Raw genomic sequence first — 20560 nt, forward strand, 5'->3', positions numbered from 1 at the left:
TTCACTGGGGGCATGGGAAAGCAGTTTGGAATTGAAGCGGCAACGCTTTTGTGTTAATTGTTTTGTTAGAGTTAAAACTGCCACAAACACAATGTTAAATAAATTTGGCGTTATTACTATTATTATTATTCCGTGGATTAACGATCAACTGTGCGTCGGTCGTCCCTTCGTGCTTTATTAATGTGGGCGTGTGTAATCCCGTATAAAAATACCAATATCAGTTGTATTTGGTGAAATATGACTGTATAAGTCAGAGTTTAATCCCGGCATTATGTCTGAGAGAGTTACAAGAGCTTTATGCGAGTTTTTATGAAGATAACCACTTCCTTGCGATCAAATAACAAAAGAAAAAAAATAAAACGTATACTTTTACTATCTTCGGGCTTTAGTAGCCGGCCGCAGACATTACGAGGGAATGAAATAGGCCGAGGAAATCGAATTCCAACGACCACACACATGTGTTCAATTTATTTTGGATGCGCCGTACAAAAACTTGGTTTAAAACTAAATTACGGGCTAATTAATAGCAGAAATGGAGATGCAAAAGCCACAATATTACAACTTTCGTAACTATTCGCCTAGTTGGGAGAATTAGCAGCAATTGAAAGCCTCTCGGAGAACAAAGTTAAATTATATTTATGGATTTGGGATGTTATCGCTGAAGTATCAAATTTCAGACGGGCTTGCCCTGAGCTTGAACGGAATTACCTTCCTACTACGAACGAAACACCAAAAATTACAAAATGATTTGAAACACTTTAATCTTCCTCGATTATAAGTCTCTATATTATAAATAAACAAAAAGAAATTTAAAATTTTAGCACATCATAGATTATTATTTTGCAAGCTGATCCTGTTTAAGTTGGAAACGGAATTAAAATCATTATCTTATTTAGCTATTTTTGATACTTTTAATAGAAAAGAAAATTCAAAAAAATTTAAAAATTACCTATTATGTGTCAATATTCAACCAGAGGAAGTTTAGTATGATCTGTATGTGTAATAAAAAAAGTTACAGTAACTGTATAGTAATTAATAATATGTGTGCGAAAGCACAAGCTGAAAGCTCGAAAGCTGCCGTTATACAACGAGCGTATGAGAGTGTTATTCAAATTCTTTTTGTAAAATTTTAATTCAAAACACATAGTTTATTTATATTTATATTGTACACAGTTGTAGAAATACGTAAGCTCAGAAATAAATTTCCTTTACAGTCGGATACACATGATTATAATACTAGATCAGCCAATCTAATGAAACTTCCGTATTGTTTTATACTCTTTCTTTCCTTTTTCTAACGAGCTACACAGTATGTTTATATTTTTATACTTAAGTAGCAAATAAAGATTATTATTATTATTATTATTATTATTATTATTATTATTATTATTATTATTATTATTATTATTATTATTATTATTATTATTATTATTATTATTATTATTATTATTATTATTATTATTATTATTATTATTATTATTATTATTATTATTATTATTATTATTATTATTATTTTTATGGGAAGCGTGTTTTAAAATAGTGTTTATAATCTAAGATTCAGGTATTACTAAGAAGGCTTAAAATGTTACCAAAAAAATACTATTCAAACTATTTTATCTAATTAGTCTTATTATTATTCTAATATAAAGTTCTTACTATAACAGTTTTCAAGTTTGGAACACCTTTCACAATAAAAAATAATTCGCACAATTTTTGGAAAGAATTGCTTAGGTACTTTTCTTGACACGCATTGGCGGGACATTTAAATCCCAAATAAATTTTTAAGCGGAGTTGGTTACATAAAAATCTAAAGAATGGAATATTTTAATAATTGTTATTGCAATTGCCGCACGTATTTGCGTGCAGCTAATTGCTTAACTGAGATAGTGACGTCTTATCATCCAATAACTCAGAGTTTGTGGTTTCACAACATAATCAATCTCCCGTTATCGGTCCCACTTTCCAATATCTCGATCTTTTAATATTTTATTATTAAACAATCCTCAAGTGCCTTAAACAAAAGATGGATAATTTTTGCAAGTTCCGTGTAATATATTCCGAAAAACAGCGGGAAGCCATTGAGACGGAATTTGTGCGTCTTTCAGGTACGTAAAATTGTAAATTTTACCAAACTGGAATTATTCGAGAGAGGTTATGACAATTCCAGGTCAATACTATTTAGAGCATGCCGGAGCTACTTTATATTCAGAGAAACAACTCGAGGAAATTGCCCACCAATTATGTACCAACTTGTACGCAAACCCACACGCGAAAAACCTCTCCAGTAAACTAACAGAAGACGCTATTGATATCGTGCGTTATCAGTAAGTCCCCGAACCCAACAAGCCCATTTTTACCCAAAACCCAGGCTTTTAGCCCACTTTAAAACCACCCCTGACGAATACTCCGTCGTCTTCACATCAGGCGCCACCGCTTCTCTGAAACTTGTTGCGGAAAATTTCAAATACGGACCTGACGGTAGCCTCGTCTACCTCCAAGACAACCACACGTCCGTCCTCGGCATGCGCGCCTACGCCCCCCACACCAAGTGCATTAAATTCACAGAGACTTTATCACAATGCAAGACCGCAAAATCGGGGAATTCCCTGTTTGTCTTTCCCGCGCAGAGCAACTTCTCGGGGGTGAAGTACCCGCTTTCGTGGATCAAGGCTGTTAAGAAGGGGGCCCTGGGGCCGGGGGAGTGGTACGTGGTGTTGGACGCCGCCGCTTTTGCCCCCACAGAGGTTATGGATTTGTCCGAAATTAAGCCGGACTTTGTGGCGATCTCGTTTTGCAAAATTTTCGGGTATCCGACCGGGCTGGGGGCGCTTTTGGTGCGAAATGAGAGTTGTGGGGTCTTGAGGAAGAGGTATTACGGCGGAGGGACGGTTTTTATGGCGCAGGCGGTAAGGGATGAGGTTGTGATGAGGGATGTGATACATGAAAGGTGATTTATGTTTTTTTTAATCGAGGAAGTTTAGTTACATTTTTGGTAGGTTTGAGGACGGTACTGTTCCATTTCTCTCAATTTTGGCTCTTAAGGCGGGCTTTAACACCCTCAAGCGACTGGATTTGTCCTTCGAAACCATCTCAAGACACACTTTTTCGTTGGCACAGTACGTCTACAGGAACTTGCTTTGTTTGCACCACTCAAACGGCAAACCTGCTGTTGTTTTGTACCACAACACCACGTTTGAAAACCCGCAAGATCAAGGCCCCATTGTTAATTTTAATATTTTGCGCGATAACGGCGAATATGTCGGTTATGCCGAAGTGTCGCATTTTGCAAATTTGTATAACATTCATTTGAGAACTGGGTGTTTTTGTAATCCCGGTGCTTGTCAGTACTTTCTCAATTTGAGTCCTGAAGATGTGAAAAAACACTATGAGGTAAGTTTTGATTTTGTTCCTAATAAGTAACAAAGTGGAGATTAGGCAGGTCACGTGTGTGGGGACCAGCACGATTTGGTGGATGGGTACCCCACAGGTTCCGTCCGCGTTTCATTTGGGTACATGTCCCGGAAAATTGACGCTGATAAATTATTGGAAATGGTCGAAAATTGCTTCGTTACCAAGCCAGTGATTAAAAAAATCCCGCACAAGGGACGTAACGATTATTTAATCCCAACCGACAGTGACTATAAACTGGAGGAAGAACTGGACAATAACAATTCGGAGGGTGTTTTGAAACAGATCATTTTATACCCGATTAAATCCTGTGGGGGTTTTTCAGTGCCACAATGGCCACTTACCTCCACAGGTTTGAAATTTGACCGGCAATGGATGATAATCAACTCATCCGGCGTTGCAATTACGCAAAAAAACAACAAAAAAATGTGTCTCATTCGTCCGATCATCGATCTGGAAACCGAAATGTTGTTCCTAACGTATCCAGGTGTGTACGGGATGTTTCCAACTTTTTTCTTAATTATTTTCTAGGTCGTAAGAGCTTCCACGTTCCGATAAATGTCTCTTCGTATTCGCAAAATGTCGCGTCTCTCTGTCAGAGTAAAGTTTGCGGGGATAAAATCGAAGGGTGGGATTGCGGGGATGAAGTTTCTGATTGGTTAAGTGAAGTTTTGGAATGTCCGGGAGTCCGTTTGTTGAAACAGTGCGACGAAAACGAGAAAATCTTCACGAGGAAGAGCACGAAAAGTCGGTGATTTTCTCAAGTATTTCGCAAATAACTTTTTCTGTCTAGATGACGAAATTCAGCTGTCGCTGGTCAATAAAGCTCAATTTTTGTTAATAAACGAGGCCAGTGTAGAGTGGTTGAGGGGGCAAATCCGTGAGGAGGAGTTTTTTGAGGAGTTGGGGACGACGATTCAGAGATTCCGAGCGAATTTTGTTGTCAGGTTTAATAAGGAATTTACGGAAAATGAGTTCGGCGAGTTTATTTTTGACGACATTGCGTTTGAGGTGATTTTCGGTTTTGTTGTACGGTTTTTTATTTGAGGTTTCAGGCCGGGGGAGTGTGTACAAGGTGCCAAATGATTTGCATTGATCAAACTACCGGAACCACTTCAAAAGAGCCTTTACTAACGCTGTCTAAATGTTTCAAAGGGAAAATCACGTTTGGCGTTTATTTAAATCGGACCAAATATGATTTCGAGCGATGTCTTTACGTCGGATCCAAAGTCAATGGAACAAAACTGAAATAAATTTTTATATTTTTATTGCCTGTTTTTTATTTGAATTTAGCGCCGCTTGTTTGGAAACAAAGATAGCATATCATATTTCTTTAGATCAGACAAAGACAAGCAATTCGTTTTGATTGGCTAAAAGCCCCACCAGGCCCGACAACATTACAAATACAAATAAATGAATGAAAATTCTGGAAAATCTCACAAAAGTAACGTTCAGTTTTAGTTTAATTTACCCAAATTTCGTACAGTGAGAAGATGGAAAACGGTGATGTAATGTTACAGTGTTACAACAAAGGTTGCGGTCAAAAATTCGACCCAAGTCAGAATAAAGAAGGTGAGGTTATGTCATGTCATTCGGCACCTGAATTTATAAATAAATTTTGCAGATTCTTGTTGCCATCACCCTGGCGCACCTGTTTTCCACGACGCTTACAAGGGCTGGTCTTGCTGTAACAAAAAATGTACAGACTTTACAGAATTTTTAAACATAAAGGGTTGCACAAAATCAAAACATTCAAACGTGAAGCCCCCAGAACCCGAAAAACCCGCCAAACGGGAGGCGGACGTAAACGAAGTGATCGAAGTCAAACCAATTGTGCCGACAGCCAAAGAACGGCCCCCATTTGATACTCCAATGGTGCGTTCTTCATAAAAGAATATTTATTAATTTATTAAAAAAAAAACATTGTAGACTGTAATGCAACCTGAGATTGCACCTTCGGCACAACAACAAGTCCTAAACATCTCAAATGCGAACACGGCGCAAAACTCGAACGAAATTGCCATTGGCACCACTTGTAAGAACGGGGGCTGCGGCCAGACGTACCAAGGCCCTGAAACGAACGCCACCCCCTGTACACACCATCCCGGCGTCCCCATTTTCCACGAAGGGATGAAGTTCTGGTCCTGCTGTCAGAAACGCACCACTGATTTCAACGCGTTTTTGAACCAAGTGGGGTGCAAAAGCGGCCAACACGTGTGGATTAAGGAGGTAAGTGCGGTAGGCGTATTTCCCACTAGGGCTGTAAAACGACTTGCCAGAATGCGGACAACACAACCGTCCAATGTCGCTGGGATTACCATCAAACTGCCACTCACGTCGTCGTTTCCATTTATGCGAAACAATATTGCGTTAAAAAAAGCGAAATTAAACTAAATCCGATTAGACTTTACGCGAGTTTGGTGTTTCCCCAACAAAATAATGCGGTTTTTAACTTGGATTTGGAGCTCAGAGGGGTGAGATTCGATAGGTTTGTGTTTAGAAGTGTTTAATTGTGGTTTGTGCCAGATTGTTGATGTGGGGGCAAGTCAGGTTTCAATGTATGGGACCAAAGTTGAGATTAAGTTGAAGAAGGCAGAACCTGGGAGTTGGGCAAAATTGGATATACCTAGGGTGAGTGAGGAGAAGCCCAAGCCTGTCACGGTCGCCGATATTACGCCACAGGTTGATGCAGTCGATCTTGACGATTTATAATTTTGTAATGAAATATTTAAGATTTTTTATGAATATTATATGTAATTTCATTTTGCAACCAACACGAAATATACGGTTTTGAAAATATTTAAGTTTCTTCTTTGTTTGCCTTTGTTCTTTACGGGAATGGTAAGAAAAGCCGGTTGTTTTTGCAAGTTACTATATTTTTTATTATTATATAATCAAGACATGGCATATTTACAATTTGCTAAACCTAGAATCTACAATATCACATACATTTATCAAATATAAGGAAATATACTTTGGAATGCACAATAGTGCACTTGTATATTGTCTACAGATGCCAGTGCACACCTCTTTTACCTACAGTCTAACAAATTCGGTCCATTGTTGAATACAAAAATAATATCAATCATAATGAAATTTATCTTTCTCGCACGGAATTGCACTAAACCTATCTTACACATTATTGTACACAAATTCCATAAAATCAACATTTACAGTATACCAGGCAACAGATATTATTGTTCTAAATACATATTGCTTTGCTTCAAAATAATACTTTAGCTAAGCAAAACACTTATATGCATAAAAAATACTACAATGTAAATATCACAAAAACATCATAACAAAAAACCTGATGTAAACATTTATGTATTAAAAATAATAAAAAACAATACAACACGTGTTAAAAACGGCTAAAATATCTCATAAATAAAAACAATAATAAAATCACACCCAATATCATAATAAATAATACGTTTTCTGTTTACTATTTTGGTACTCTATACACTAACATACTTACAAAAAACTCTATTTTTCTGACTTGAGAGTGGCGTAACACGTCTGACAAACCCTCACCGGTTTCAGAATACGCAACCGTGAGATTTCGCTCTCGAATCGGCTGCATTTCGAGCAAAACACTTGTCCGCAATTGCGACAATGGTGTTTCCTTTCGTAAATTGTAAACCTGATATTGCACGAAGCGCAAAAGTCGGCTCCTTCGTCCTTGAGCCAGTGGTCGGCCGCCCGACCCGGAACGTCGCAGACGCTCCAAGAGAAAACCCTGCCGCGGGTGTCTCCCACGTAGACGCTGCGGTGGTCTCTGCAAAAAGTATTAATTTTTGCCGAATTTCACCGGCGGACTTACTTTGAGACCGCCAGGGCTGTGATAGAGGCGGGCTCCGCGTTGTCCTTGCGGTCGTAGGCGGTGTGCATTGTCAGTTTGCTCCTGAAGACCAGCTGGCGCTGCCACTTGAACCCTTGGTGTAAAATTATTATTTTTTATTTAAATTATTGGTGGTAGTTTAGTTACCTGGCCTGAGGACGTTCATAGGATTCACAGTTCGTTTCTTACTCTCTGGCACCATAACGAACGAATCGGTCAGGCTAGTGTCGGACTTGCTGGTCCGCATGCTGGTGCCGTCGTCGACGTCCAGACTAGCATTATCGGCGCTGTTACCACCTAGAACCCGGTTATTGAATTATTGGTATTGAACCCAAACAGCGAACCTTCACTCTTCCTGAACCCTCCATGCACTCGTGACCGTCGCCTCCGCACAGGTATCGGAGGTGAAGGCTCCTCAGTGTCACTGCACGTTTCCTTTTCGTTTTGTTGCTCACTTCTCCACTCCTTGGAGCTCGCTTGACGATCGATCGAAGGTCGCCTCGTATTATTGTCTTCGGATAAGCTGCTCTCGGAGCCCGATTTCATCAAACTCAGAGAGCTGTCGTTTGAAACATTGATCTGCTTGACTAGACGGTGGTGGATCGGAGTCGGCCGGACCGGACTCTGGTGCTTTGGTTCCATGTTGGTGTTGGTCTCGTCGGGCACTTGCACGTATTCAATCGACCACATCTTCAAAAAAAAATATTACGTATGCATGCAAGATTTCACCATATTCGGATAACAGCAGTTTACTCACCCTTGTGACCCCATCTGTGGACCCCGTCATCACGACATTCAACGAGTCCCATTCGTGCGTTTGCGAGAACGCCACACACAGAATTTGCTGCATTCTGTCAGCCCTCCCGACACACGTGTTGACACTCGCCAGCTCGTCCCCGTTTATGCTCCAGACGTGAAGCCACGTGGCCGCACACGTGGCAATGTCCCCTGTGAGGTCGTTCACGGCGACTGCGGCGATGGGTCCAGCGTGACCCCGTAACTGTCGCACGAAAATCCCTCGGGATAAGTCCCAAATGATTGCGGTGCAATCCCGGGACCCCGAAACTATGACGTTGTATGCGGGACTTGCAGCGAGACACGTCACTGCGTCCGTGTGTGCATAGAGATTGTGTTTGATGTTGAGGGATTTTTTCCGGGATTCGAATTCCCAGATTGTCACCACTGAACTGGTCCCAGCTGTGACGATTAGTTTGGGAGAGGGACAAACACAGGCCAGGATTTCGCCGTTGTTTTGGACCACGCTTTCGGACACGAAGACGGCTTTATCGCTGTCGTAATTCCCGATTCTTAGGGAGTGGTCAGCGAAGCCCCAAGCCACGTATTTGTTGTACAACGTTGGGATTAATACTTTGTTTTGTTCGACGGCGAGGACTGTTTTATCCACGTGGAGGATTTGGCCGACGGGACTTTTCACTTCTGGAAACACAGTTTAGACAATTGGTTGCTTTAGCAAGTCTTTACCTTTAATTGGCTGTAAGGAGGGTCTAAGGTTGTCTAAGTGGTGGAAAAAGAGTTTCTCAGGTTGTGGTAAAGTGAACGCTTGGACTAGGGACCCCGTATCAATAACCGACGTCCGGTTATTACCTCCGCCCATTTTTTTACAAGGGTGTGGTTTCTTGAACAATTGTTTAGGAATTTGCCCGAAATTATTAATAAAACCTATAGTTGCATTCTTTTTCAATGGATCGTCAATACTGGAATTGAATTATTAGTACGAGAAAACGCAACACGACTTGACTGACTTGTAAATATCGACGTTTCCCTCGTAGAACAAATGATGGAAGACATTAACCGAGTCAATAGCCGGCTGTCCTTGCTGTTTGTAACCGAAAATGAGGTCAATCCAATGGTGGAGATTCTGTGACACGTAGTCACACTCCAGGGCCATTCTGTGAACCCTTATGAACTCCCGTGGGTCCTGCTTGGCCCAAGGTGGTAACACCACGTCACCCAAAGCAACCCCGCTTTGTTTCGCCCCCAAATCAAATTGATTCAAGTTCTCCAAAAACTCAGGTAGGTAGAAAAATTCAGGAATCAGCTCCTTCACATCGGCCATATTGTGTTTGGAGGCCGATAACCAAGCCTCTTTGACCGAATGAAACATACGGTCGGCTAAATCGAAGTGTCCGCCTTGTAACCTCAGGAAATGTTGCGTGAAAGGCTCACTTCGGACTAAATACGAGCACACGATCATGGCACTAGAATAGTGCGTCCCATAATGGTACGGAGGGGTTTCCCCGTGTGGGTCATCCCATTCTTTGAAACGTTTCCGGAATTGCTCCAAACGTTCGGGGCTTTGGGCTCCCATCGGTTTGGTGAAGTCACGGAAAGTTGTCGGGTCGGTTAAGTCGAGCTCTTCCGAGTCATAATCGGCTAAGATCCAGGGAAACACCGGGTACTGCATCAAATCGTTATACGAACGGCCGGCTAAAGTATTCAAGTACATCAAGTACTGGAAATTTGAGATTTCGCCTCTCTGGAAATTAAAATTGAGACACTGGAGACACTATAGTGGGGACTTACGACCCAGCGTTGTGTCACACTCGTCTCGCCAATCAAATTGCTTAAAAGACTCGTTGCTTGTTCGACATTGGCCGTCCGGCGCTGACCCGCGACCGACTGTTGGGCACTATCAGCGATCCCAGTGGCCATGGCCATGAAACGCTGATACACCTTGTTCCGGACTTTCCGGGGGAAAGCCAGGAGGTAGTTCCGGCCGTCCCCGGAAAACACCTCCAGGGCCATCGGCTGCAGGAGGTACCGCCGCTTGTGCACCTCTCTACGATTAGCGAACATCACACAAGTTATTTAATTTTATTTTAATATTTGAAAACTCACCTGATGTCTTCGTATGAAAATTTGGAGCACTGGCGCATAGCGCGCGACCTTCTAGGCGACCCAGGGTTGGGCAAAATGGGTTCGTACTCGTGCGCGTTATTCGGCACACCCTCAATATCCCGAATTTCGCGATTCTTCAACAGAGTGAAACCATCAACGACGTAGCAATGTTCTTGTCCGAATAGCAACAACCCTTCGGTTGTGTCCAAGCCTTGAATGCGGGCGCAGCGAAACATGTGCGAAATCTTCTCGTTCTCTTCTAGAAGCCTCATCAAGGTTTGGTTATCCGGCGGTGCTGAGGGTTCCTCCTCCACGTCATTCTCCTCCTGTTGGTCGTCCGGGTCCGACTTGAGCCTGGCCAGGGGCGGAAGCGGGGTCAGTGGCAGCGGTGACGGTTCATCCACGATACTATCGGCCCGTTCTGGTTCGGTTAAACCCGTAACCCCGGTTCTTTTGTTTTGAACCGCCTGGTAGTAGATTTTACTGTGGTGGCTCGTTGCGACTTTATACTTGAGTAAGCCTTTCTCGTGTTCGGGCCGGTAGGGGTAATGCAGGTAGAAGAGATCGTTCCTCATTGTCTTCTTGCGCATCCTGTGGGGCCCTTCAGTCATGTCCAGCATCCATTTGTCGAGGTAGCAGGGCTCAGGGGGGCCCCAAAGTCCCCGTTCCCGTGTCAGCTCGTTTTCGGTTTGGAGCCACTCTTGGTGGACGTATCTCTGGGTGTGTTGGGTGGTGTTTTGGTGTTGTTGGCGGCGCATTTCTACGAATTCCCGGAGGAGGTTCACGTGGTTTATCATCCATTGTAAGGCTTGTTTTTTGCTCATCCTGATTTTGATTCGCATTGTGTCGTCCTTTCGGACTTTAGTCCGACTGGCTAAGCGGGTTAAACCGCCTGTAACTTTATGGATTTTCGATTGGATTTGGTTGTGTAACTCCCAAGGGACTCGATAGGTTGCTTTACGTTCGGCGTCGACATAGTTGAGCCATAGTTTGGACGCAGCGTCGAACACTTGCTCCCGGACTATTGTCAAGTCGGGTGCTTTGCAACCCGGGTTCGGGAACGCCAGTGTGACTTTAAAAACCTCCTCAATTGCTGGTTTTTTGCAAACGTAGAGTTCTTCCCACACGCGTAAAGCCGCCCCTGCCATTAAATTGCGCCCTTGATGGGCGTTTAATTGCTCATCGCGTGATTCAAGATCACTGCTTGGGTTAACATGCCAGGTTGTTCGCATGTTTGACTCCAACATGATTTTCATATCGGCTGTTAACTGGAGAAGGCAGTAAGTAAGGCACCCAATGAAATCTAATTCGTGATTGCCGGCTCCGAACACAATCAAACGATTGGTTGTCAGTTTGTGTAAGGCTTCCAACACCGACATTTGATCGGCGATGGTGTCAGTAGGGCGGGACAGGAGGAACAAAATACTGCGATTGAGACAATGGTAGAGACACTCAAGTGAGAGATTACCGGTGCGGCGTTTTGCTTGCCCGATTAACTTGACTATGAAATCGAAAACTTCATGTGGGTCCTTAGTTAAGGACCCTTGCCACAGTTTATCAACAATCCGCGCCGTCAGATAGAACACGTTAGGTGTAACGTGTTGAATGTGGGCATTGGCCAGTGGCACAACCGGGATTGCCGCCTGGTCCCCCACTAGCATATCCGCAGCTAGGAGATGGTCCATCAAAGTGACTAAAATTTCCGTCTGGTAGCAAATTTGTTGAGACGCGGTTGAATTGACCGGAAACGCATCCAAAACCAGGTCAATAACCGGTGAAGCTTTCCCTGTCGTGGACAAACTTAACGAATCGACCACAATAACCCGAATAAAATCGATAATAAACTGTCTGACCGGATGCGTAGTCAATGGATCCTCGTCTGGAGTTCTCGGCACGACAATAACTTCGGTCTCGTCACCCGCGGGAGTAGAGGCACCGCTACTATCCCCACTATCCATGCTTGAGACCACAGGTGGGGGGAACAGGACCCCAGCCAAGGCCCCGAGCACCTCAGACGACATAAAAATGGGCATAAAGTCGGGCATGTTGTGGTACAATTGGAACAGAACTTGGATGATTGAAATGGGGTGGTTTTGCAACCACTCGGGTAAAGTCGAGTCGCTGGTGTGGAGCATGGACCTTGCCATTGTCAATAAAACGACAACAGCTTCGGGACAAAGGCAAATCCGGGGGGCCACACTAGTCGCCGGTTGGTTGCTTATGGAGCTGCCCCAGAGAAACGTCCAAATTGCGTCCAAATCGAACTTTGTCTCGGCTGGTAAAAGCTTGACCGGCACCCCCATTATAAGGGCAGTTAGTAGGAAATAAATTTCCGGGACGTCCAAATGCGACGGGAGAAGCCATCCCAAGTATTGAAACCCGGGAATGTGGAGGGCTTCCGATTTGGTGTCATTACCTTGGTTACTGTTCATGTGGCATCCTAAAACTACTGCCATTTTATTGTGAGTGACTTGTTCCGTGTAGCGCAACCACCCGCCATTGCTACTACCATCGCGGAATCTATTAAAACAATAATTAATTGGTAGTAACGTACATAACGAAAAAAATTTACCGATTCATAAGTCCGGGGTTTGAGCACATCACCACTAAAATCCTCAACCCCCAGACCACTGTCGTGGCGTGTAAATTCGGTTGCATGAAAAGCAAGATCCAGTCAAACCCCAACGTGCGCGCGATTTCCTCCCCGACGATGTTTCTCTGCGCAAAAAGCATAGAATGCACCAGCCCCAAACAGCGGTTCCTCAGGAGAATATTCTCGCCTTCGCCTTCCTTCTCCGAGTCACTTTCACGCAAAACTAGCGGTTTTTCGTTAACGTTTGACGATTGGGGAAGTGTCGCTGCGATGAATTGCCCGAACAGCAACAAGTCGGGTTGGCGCGGTTGCCCCCCTAAGAGCACCGAAAGCAGGGAGAAGAGGACTTGCCGCGTGGCGTTATGTGTGACTTCGGGCGTGATGTGGAGGAGTTTTTCGACGAGTTGCAAGTCGCGCATTATCCACGTGTTGTTGCGTTTCTCGTTAGATTCGGCGGCGAGTTCGTACAAGTGCTCCAGGTGGGAGCGGAGGAGTTCGCCGGGGGCTTCGTGCCAGACTTCCAAGTCGCACAGGAGGTCCTAAACTCAAATAAATTTTTGTCGTTGTGAGATTTCACACTTGCCTGAAACGCCGTTCGGTTGGGGATGGCTGAGGACTCCCGGCCGCTGTCCACCGTGCCGACGAGGCTGAAGGCGAGGTGTAAGATATGCGAGTTAAGGAGCACCCGTTTGCGCCTCAGCAGCATGGCTAAGGTCTGGTAGCCCCGCTTGCGGTCCATTTCGGCTTGCGCCACTTTGTTGCTTTTAACGACGCAAACTAGGGCTTTCACACCGGCGTATAAACTTTCCACGTCTTGCGCCATCGCAATCAAGCCCAATAACACGGAACAGCCACCGACAGTGTCAATCTACAAAACGGGCAATGAAACTAAGTTGTGACCCCTGATTTGGACTTACAGTCGTGGCAACAGGTCGCGGGCAAAAAACTCTAACCCCTAAATACCCGATAACGACTCCGCCTAAACTCCTAGCAGACCCGGCTAAATGTCCGGCCGAATTGTGCAAAATCCGAATCGGAGTGGCACTTTCATGACTCGACATTCCGAGTTGTTTGGCAATTGATTTGTTGTCAGTCCGACTGTAAACTTTCCGGATTTTGTTCAACGTGAGTTGCGAAACGGCTTTAGCGTTGAGTCCGAATACGACTTTTTCCTCCGACACCAACTGCATTGTGTCCGAAGTGTTGAGGTTTGGGGCGAGGAAAGAGCCCATGTAGTGAGGCCCCAAATGGAACATTTGGGAGACCACGACTGGGGTTAGAACCTCTTCGAACAAGTGACAAGGGCCTTGCTTCCAACACAGTCGGGAGTACCTCCTCCAAGCTGGGGGGGTTCCAATAAAACCATAAACGGACGAAGCCACCGTTAGATTGGCACTCCCTCCACCTGGGTTTTGCGATATGTAGTGCATTTTTTGCGCGTGGAGTTGTTGGCCATCGAGATACAGGGCAAAGGACGAGTTTTTAAGAACAGCCCGGTTCAGGACCACGACAATGTGGTGCCATTGGCCTTCTTGGAGGATGTCGGGGCACCAGACCCTTGCTCCGTGCTCGCCAGAGCCCTCCGGCTCCCAATCACCTACATCTAGGAAAAATTTATAAAAATAAATAGCTAAGAACAAGGCTTACGGTGCGGAATGTGAGTCTCTTGGGTTGATACGATAATGGCCTTGTCCCTCGCTGACAGCACGATAGAGAGGCACACCAAGTGGTCCTCCCGTGCCGCGTTGAAGTTCCTGACAAGGGTCAACAACCGTACGCAGTGTGGATCAGTTCTCGGGTCAGAGAATTTATCAACACAAATCCAAGTGGAGTAGCTCAAGCCTGTCTGTGGTGGAAACAAGCGATCTCCTGACCCAATCCCCCCCAAGACACTACTATCCAAAGTGGAGACAACACTTGGGGCTGCAGTGGACTGTGGAGCGATACTCGGGAGGTACAAACAGCCGAACCCCTCCGCCGACATGTCAAACTCCACAAAAGGCGGAAGAGTGTACGACGACTGCGCCCGGAAATCCTTCGGAGTAGTCATCGAGACCAAGGTTTTGATCCGTGTCAAAGGCACCGGACCTCCCCCCTGCTCCTTACTCTCCAACGCCAGGCAACACAGGGGGTTCCCCAAACGGAGGAAATTGCGTAAATCGGTGGGTTCCAAAGCCTGGGCTGCCAGACGTTCTAGCATGTATTGGAGGGGCCCATGGAGGGGGTGCGTCTCGTTTTGAATGGGGGTTGACCCGATCGAGAGCAAATAACCGACGAATTCTTTATCACACATGACTTGTTGGTTACGTTCACTCCGCACGAGGGATTTGATCACTTCCGAAATGTATAACTGGAGGGTGAGGCCGGGGTCTGATGAGTTGATACAAGGGAGGAGTTGTAACATTGCAACTACGACCCCTGGGTGGACTATGATCGGGTCGGGGATTGGGGGAGTGAGGTTGAGGGAGTTGATGGAGCGTTTACCGGAGTTAGGGGGCGGTTCGATGGAAGCTTGCCGGGACAAGGACGGGGATTTCATGAGGATGACGTTAGGTTTGTCGAAAAGGTCGAGAGCCAAGTCGTAGAGGAGGCGGTAGGTGATGGTGGCGTATGAGAGAGACGGGGCCACTAAGTCCGACAACCTGGATAAAATTATGACAAAAAACGCCTAATTTAATCAAAAGACTTACTCAGGATTCGTAACAGATCCGACAAACAACTTGTGATAAACATCTTGCAAGTCATTGCTTGGTGCTTCCGAATCACATTCTTTGATAACATCGACTTTGTCGGTGAAACAGCCTAATAATCTAAGAGTATCACAAAGACTAGTTTTGCAAATTTCGTGGTAGAAGAACTTGGCATTGGCCGGTTCGAATCTCATGGCGGTCGAAATCGTATGAAAAACCAACTGTAGGAGTGTTAGAACCTCCGGATTTGTCTCCTTCTGCCGCAACTTTCCCTCCAACGCCACCAAAACACTCGTCACGTAAACGAACCCGTTGACTTTACGAAAAACAGTCCGAGTTCGGTGCGACTCCTTCAGACACAACTTCAGAGCTTCCAGAATATCGATTTTGAGTTGGAGTGCGGTTCTTGGAGCGGAATGCAGAGTTGTGAGGAGTTGGGCCATGTCTTCGTCACCTCCCGTGGTGAGAACCAATTCTTTGATGATACCTAACGCCGAGTATCGACACTCGGAATACTGGACTAGTTCTTGCACGCATTTGGCTCCGCCACATTCGCGTAAAACCGTGGCGTTTGACGGGTTTCCAGCCAGGAGGTGAGTGAGGGCTTCCACGATAAGGGTCCCCAGTTTTTCCTGACCGGGGGGTATTTTAAACTCGGGCTTGGATTTTTTCTCTTCGAGGAAAGTTAAATAACGGTTTAAACAAGTAACGAAAACTTCCAACATGCCAACTTCGCGATAAACATCTTTAAATATAACGTTGTGTTTCAATATGTTCAACAGGGTCTGTACACATAATATACTACAGTCTACGTGGTTTAAACTATGGGTTTTGAGGAAAATTGACATGGAGATTAGCTCTTTGCAAGGTACGAAGTTTAATTGGAATACGAGAAACTCGATCATTTCGAACAGTTTGCTTTGGATTTCTTCAGACTTGTAGTGGATTTTTTCGGTGAACTGGCTCAGAGTATTTTGGTTTTCGAGGATGAAGTAATTGGCGTTGTCCGAGTGGTAAATGCTTGAGATTGCGTCCAGGATTGTGCAGCACAGGAGGGGAGAGTTAGATTTCAGGAATGTGCTCTGTAATACCTGAAAAAAATTTTTCATGCAATTTTTTTTGTTGATGGTTGTAATAATTGTGCTTACGTGAAATGCTTGAATATTGCGCACACTGGTGCCGCGCCCCGAGGGCTGCGGTAGCGTAAAACCTTGCATTTGAAATAACGAACCAGTGGAGGCCTGTGACGGCTTCAGCTCAATATACCCACACATGCACAACGAAGTGACCATAAGAACTAGATTTCGGATCGATTCTTGTGCCTCACTCGACTTTTCACTTTCCAATCTGCAAAAGTATTTTAATTTGGCTTAAAACTCGTTTGGTTGTCTCACTTGAGTAAAAAATCCGACAAGAACAAATAACCTTGAGCTTGCCTAAAGTCGTCTAAAAGCGTCGAGGAGACTTCGCTCGAATCTTTCAAAAAACAAAAAACGGTTACGAACATTTCGACTAATTCTAGTGGTGCTAATTCAGGTACTCTTTTCATGTTTTCTATACACAAAGCGACGCAGCCTTTTGCTGAAATTTCGCAAAGTTAGAGAGGCATTTAGCTAGTTGGGGGGATTACAGTGGATGTAGCCCACAACAGGGGGCGTAAGCCCATGCCGGGAGAGGGTCATTAGGACTTCGGCTGCACTTTTCCTCCACATGACGTTGTGTGAGGGACACCATGAAGTGATAGCAGAAAATAATAACGTCAGGTCGTCCTTCCGAGCCAATTCTTCGGCGGGAATTCGATGACTACACAGACGGACCAATAATTGTACAAAAATTTTCTGGAGCAGGATTCTCCTTTCGCGTGGCGTGAAATCACTAGATGAGTCTTTACTGTTGGCTTCCTGTTCGGACATTTCCGGCAAATCGAAGAACAAGTACAAGCATTTGACTAACGTTGACGGGACCGAAACCTCGGACATGACCTGAAATATGTGTTGTTTTTTGGGAAATATTTTTGGGGGAAAAACCTGGACTAAAGTCGCATCTCCCGCCGCTAAAAGATTCAAAGTGCTTAGAAGCATCCACCCATTGCTCGACTCTTCGCAATTTTCAATTTCTAGAAATTTCGCAATGGCACAGCTCGCCGCTTCCGTGCTCTGATTCGAGGCCCGCTTCCTTATTTCCGACACCATAAGGAGCGACACTTGGTGGCAGAACGCGAGTATGTCCCAGAATTTCTCATTCATGTCGCACGTGGGACTCGATCCGAAGACCTAAAGTCTGCGTTTACACAAAGATTGGCTCTTTGATCGAATCACCTTGCAAAAAAGCGGGAGCATGTTGTAAAGTTTATCATCCCGCTCTTGGTCTGTTAATGGATGTGACGGGTGCGTGTACTCCGAGAAAAGCTTTTTGAGATGCATCAGACCCAATTGGGTGTGAGGGGAACCGGGGCCGCCGTCTGATATGTCTGATGAGGAGGCGGAAGGGGTGCCACCGCCTCCACCTCGCAACTTTCGCATGATATTCATTGTGAGGGCCTAAAAGCACCTGAAAGCGAAATGTTAACGAGGTTAACGTCGAATCACTTTGAATTTTGTAACGCGAGACTCTTGGAACGTTTAAGAATTACAATATTCCTGAAGCACTTTATTAAACCGGCACTAAAAGTCCATCATTACTGGACGATCGATAAGGTTCTACGAAGATCAGGCTACATCAACCTGTGCTCGTGAATCACTATTTGTTTATAAACCTGTGGAAACGCGACAGTTTTGATAAGAGATAAGCGAAAACCGCAGCTTTGCCAATTTGAGATATTCGTTTGGGTCGCCTGGATTTTACTGTTTGGTTTATGTATTACCGTTTTGATAACTTTATCATTTTCTCAGACATGTAATGTAATTTGCTCCCGTATTATTACGAGAATTGTGGGTTTCGACAACCGCATCAGCATAAAATTATAGTAGAAAACTAGAAACGCTTAAGTTTGTTGTCGAAAAATTTAGATTCGTTTTACTACATATTTCAGGATAAAAAGTTATTCAGGAAGGGTTTATTTTATTTCAGCCGATAGACAACATATTCCTTGATTAACAATCTAAAAGATCGACACAATTCTGCTACACCGTGTGGATGATTACAATTTTTTGCTCAAAAATAGAAGAAATACGCCCAGACGATGGTGTTTACAAAACTAAGGTTTTTAAATTTTTACTCTTAATTCAGATTTGTCTCAACCTAGATTTTAAAACTTTCACATCGTTGTAGAATTTGTAGTTTTCGGTTGATTTCATCACGGATTAGCAAAAAAGTATCTATGCATTAATGTTAAAACAATTACGTAAGCAATTAACAAAAGTTCATACTACAAAAATTTCACAAATGAAAAACATTTAATTCAGAAATTCAGGTTGTTTGAAAAAAAAGGACGTTCCATAATTTTTAAAAATTGGTAAATTTTGTATTTTTTACTAAGATTCTTTGAAATTTTCAAATATAATCATTGGACTTTAAAAGTGAAAGCACAATGTTGATAATTGTTATTTAATTCATTTTTATATTTTCGGTGAATCAGTGAAGCATAAGAAAAGAAGAAATGGAGCAGCAATTAACAAAAGTTCTGACCACAAAAATTTCATAAATCAAAAACATTTAATACAGAAATTTAAATTACTTGAAAAAATAATTTGGTGTTTCACAAAAAAGGACGTTCCATAATTTTAAAAAATTGGTACATTTTGGATTTTTTTACTAAGATTCTTTGAAATTATCGATTTAAATTTAATCATTTGACTTTAAAAATGAAAGCAAAATGTTGATAATTATTATTTAATTCATTTTTATATTTTCGGTGAATCAGTGAAGCATAAGAAAAGAAGAAATGGAGAAGCAATTAACAAAAGTACCACAAAATTTTCACAAATCAAAAACATTAAATCCAGAAATTTAAATTATTTGAAAAAATAATTTTGGTGTTTCACAAAAAGGACGTTCCATAATATTGAAAAAATTGTAGATTTCGGATTTTTTTACTAAGATTCTTTGAAAATATCAAATTAAATGTAATCATTTTGACTCCAAAAATGAAAAAATTAATGTTGTCAAATTAATATTTCATTCATTTTTGTATTTCCGGTGAATCAGTGAAGCATAAGAAAAGAAGAAATGGAGGAGAAAGGTTTTTTTTGCAGTTTTTGCTTCTTAGATTTTTTAGTTTAAAATTAGAAGTCAAATGAAATCAAAAAATAACTATGCGTAATAATAACAATTCCAAGAGTATTTGGAGTGCTCGAATGAAATTGACAATGCTATTAACGCAATAAGTAGGTTTTTAATTTGCCATTAAGCCAAAAGAAAACAAATTAACGTTATCGAAGAACGCTTATCAGTTAGTATGATTTCCAAAAGTTGAAATTTAGAATTATGTATTTGGAGACGATGATTATCATTTGATTTTTTTATTCTTGATTAGTTTCATTTCGTTGCAATTGGCCCCAAGTGACGTCAGGCGCTCTCATTTTTTTTTTTCAAAAACTAATTAGCACATGTTCCGCGGTTTAACAAACGTGTAAAACAAACAAAACCGCAGCCTCGTCCCTGAAAATCCATAAACGCACATGAAAACAAACCCACGAAAATGCAAAATCGCAAATGGAAAAACGTGGTACGTGGGCACATGAAATGGTATAAAAGCAGCCTACCGTACTAGCAATTTAAACATTAGCATCGCAATTATAAATAATAATGTCACCGAATTAAGATAAGAAAATCAGGCGGCGAAAATTTTCAACGATGACACACTGACCCAAAAATCAATCAAAGCACTTCCGATCATAACAAATCGCGATTTTAGTAACAATTTCACTAGAGGAGTATTAAATGACAACAAATTTTAAAATGGAAGGCTAGAATCGATTAGTTGAGTGGCGATTTAGAACGCAATCGGTGAGGCGAAATCGGCGGAGGATTGAGGCCGACTTTTTACCTGATCGGATTCGAAACGATGCGTGTTTTCATTTTTGCACTAAATACGCCCATTGGGTCTGCACAAGTTCGATGACAGCTGACACCGCATTTATCCACAAACACAACTGCAACACCGCTTCGGCTATGGATGATGGCTCTATTTCGGACGAAACGTTCCACCAGTCAACGCGAGTGAGAGCG

The 20560-nt window shown here is 43.1% G+C and overlaps 3 protein-coding genes across 3 annotated transcripts; 2 read left to right on the top strand and 1 right to left on the bottom strand.

Annotated features, from left to right (window-relative positions):
* Positions 1–1870: 1870 nt before the first annotated feature.
* Positions 1871–4676, top strand: mal (maroon-like). The gene is made up of 8 exons (XM_962553.4): positions 1871–2105; positions 2168–2324; positions 2369–2947; positions 2997–3390; positions 3436–3895; positions 3940–4155; positions 4202–4419; positions 4464–4676. Exons 1-8 carry the CDS (start codon positions 2024–2026, stop codon positions 4659–4661), a joined length of 2304 nt encoding a protein of 767 aa, XP_967646.1. The 5' UTR covers positions 1871–2023; the 3' UTR covers positions 4662–4676.
* A 92-nt stretch (positions 4677–4768) lies between these two features.
* Positions 4769–6207, top strand: mora (morgana). The gene is made up of 5 exons (XM_962474.5): positions 4769–4980; positions 5033–5283; positions 5338–5637; positions 5688–5882; positions 5935–6207. Exons 1-5 carry the CDS (start codon positions 4902–4904, stop codon positions 6118–6120), a joined length of 1011 nt encoding a protein of 336 aa, XP_967567.1. The 5' UTR covers positions 4769–4901; the 3' UTR covers positions 6121–6207.
* Positions 6208–6263: 56 nt separating this feature from the next.
* On the bottom strand, positions 6264–20534 carry bchs (blue cheese). The gene is made up of 20 exons (XM_008197094.3): positions 20379–20534; positions 17710–17941; positions 17419–17664; positions 17022–17373; positions 16786–16972; positions 16540–16738; positions 15392–16482; positions 14349–15343; positions 13619–14304; positions 13285–13569; positions 12681–13240; positions 10109–12628; positions 9794–10049; positions 9013–9746; positions 8732–8964; positions 8007–8686; positions 7594–7939; positions 7397–7546; positions 7232–7343; positions 6264–7186 (listed from the first exon to the last, which is right to left on the bottom strand). Exons 2-20 carry the CDS (start codon positions 17920–17922, stop codon positions 6895–6897), a joined length of 10137 nt encoding a protein of 3378 aa, XP_008195316.1. The 5' UTR covers positions 17923–17941; positions 20379–20534; the 3' UTR covers positions 6264–6894.
* Positions 20535–20560: the final 26 nt, after the last annotated feature.

Source organism: Tribolium castaneum, chromosome 4, assembly GCF_031307605.1.
Source record: "Tribolium castaneum strain GA2 chromosome 4, icTriCast1.1, whole genome shotgun sequence".
NCBI classification, from domain to species: domain Eukaryota; kingdom Metazoa; phylum Arthropoda; class Insecta; order Coleoptera; family Tenebrionidae; genus Tribolium; species Tribolium castaneum.

What these genes read in the sequence shown, in the direction of transcription:
- mora (XM_962474.5), top strand. Translation starts at nt 4,902, where the DNA reads ATGGAAAACGGTGATGTAATGTTACAGTGTTACAACAAAGGTTGCGGT. An exon ending in CCCCATTTGATACTCCAATG is followed by an intron (nt 5,284 to 5,337) that starts GTGCGTTCTTCA and finishes AAAACATTGTAG; the next exon opens with ACTGTAATGCAACCTGAGAT. An exon ending in AACACGTGTGGATTAAGGAG is followed by an intron (nt 5,638 to 5,687) that starts GTAAGTGCGGTA and finishes ACGACTTGCCAG; the next exon opens with AATGCGGACAACACAACCGT.
- bchs (XM_008197094.3), bottom strand. Translation starts at nt 17,922, where the DNA reads ATGAATATCATGCGAAAGTTGCGAGGTGGAGGCGGTGGCACCCCTTCC. An exon ending in CCAACCGAACGGCGTTTCAG is followed by an intron (nt 13,241 to 13,284) that starts GCAAGTGTGAAA and finishes ATTTGAGTTTAG; the next exon opens with GACCTCCTGTGCGACTTGGA. An exon ending in AACCCCGGACTTATGAATCG is followed by an intron (nt 12,629 to 12,680) that starts GTAAATTTTTTT and finishes TTGTTTTAATAG; the next exon opens with ATTCCGCGATGGTAGTAGCA.
- mal (XM_962553.4), top strand. Translation starts at nt 2,024, where the DNA reads ATGGATAATTTTTGCAAGTTCCGTGTAATATATTCCGAAAAACAGCGG. An exon ending in GGAATTTGTGCGTCTTTCAG is followed by an intron (nt 2,106 to 2,167) that starts GTACGTAAAATT and finishes TGACAATTCCAG; the next exon opens with GTCAATACTATTTAGAGCAT. An exon ending in CACGAGGAAGAGCACGAAAA is followed by an intron (nt 4,156 to 4,201) that starts GTCGGTGATTTT and finishes TTTTCTGTCTAG; the next exon opens with ATGACGAAATTCAGCTGTCG.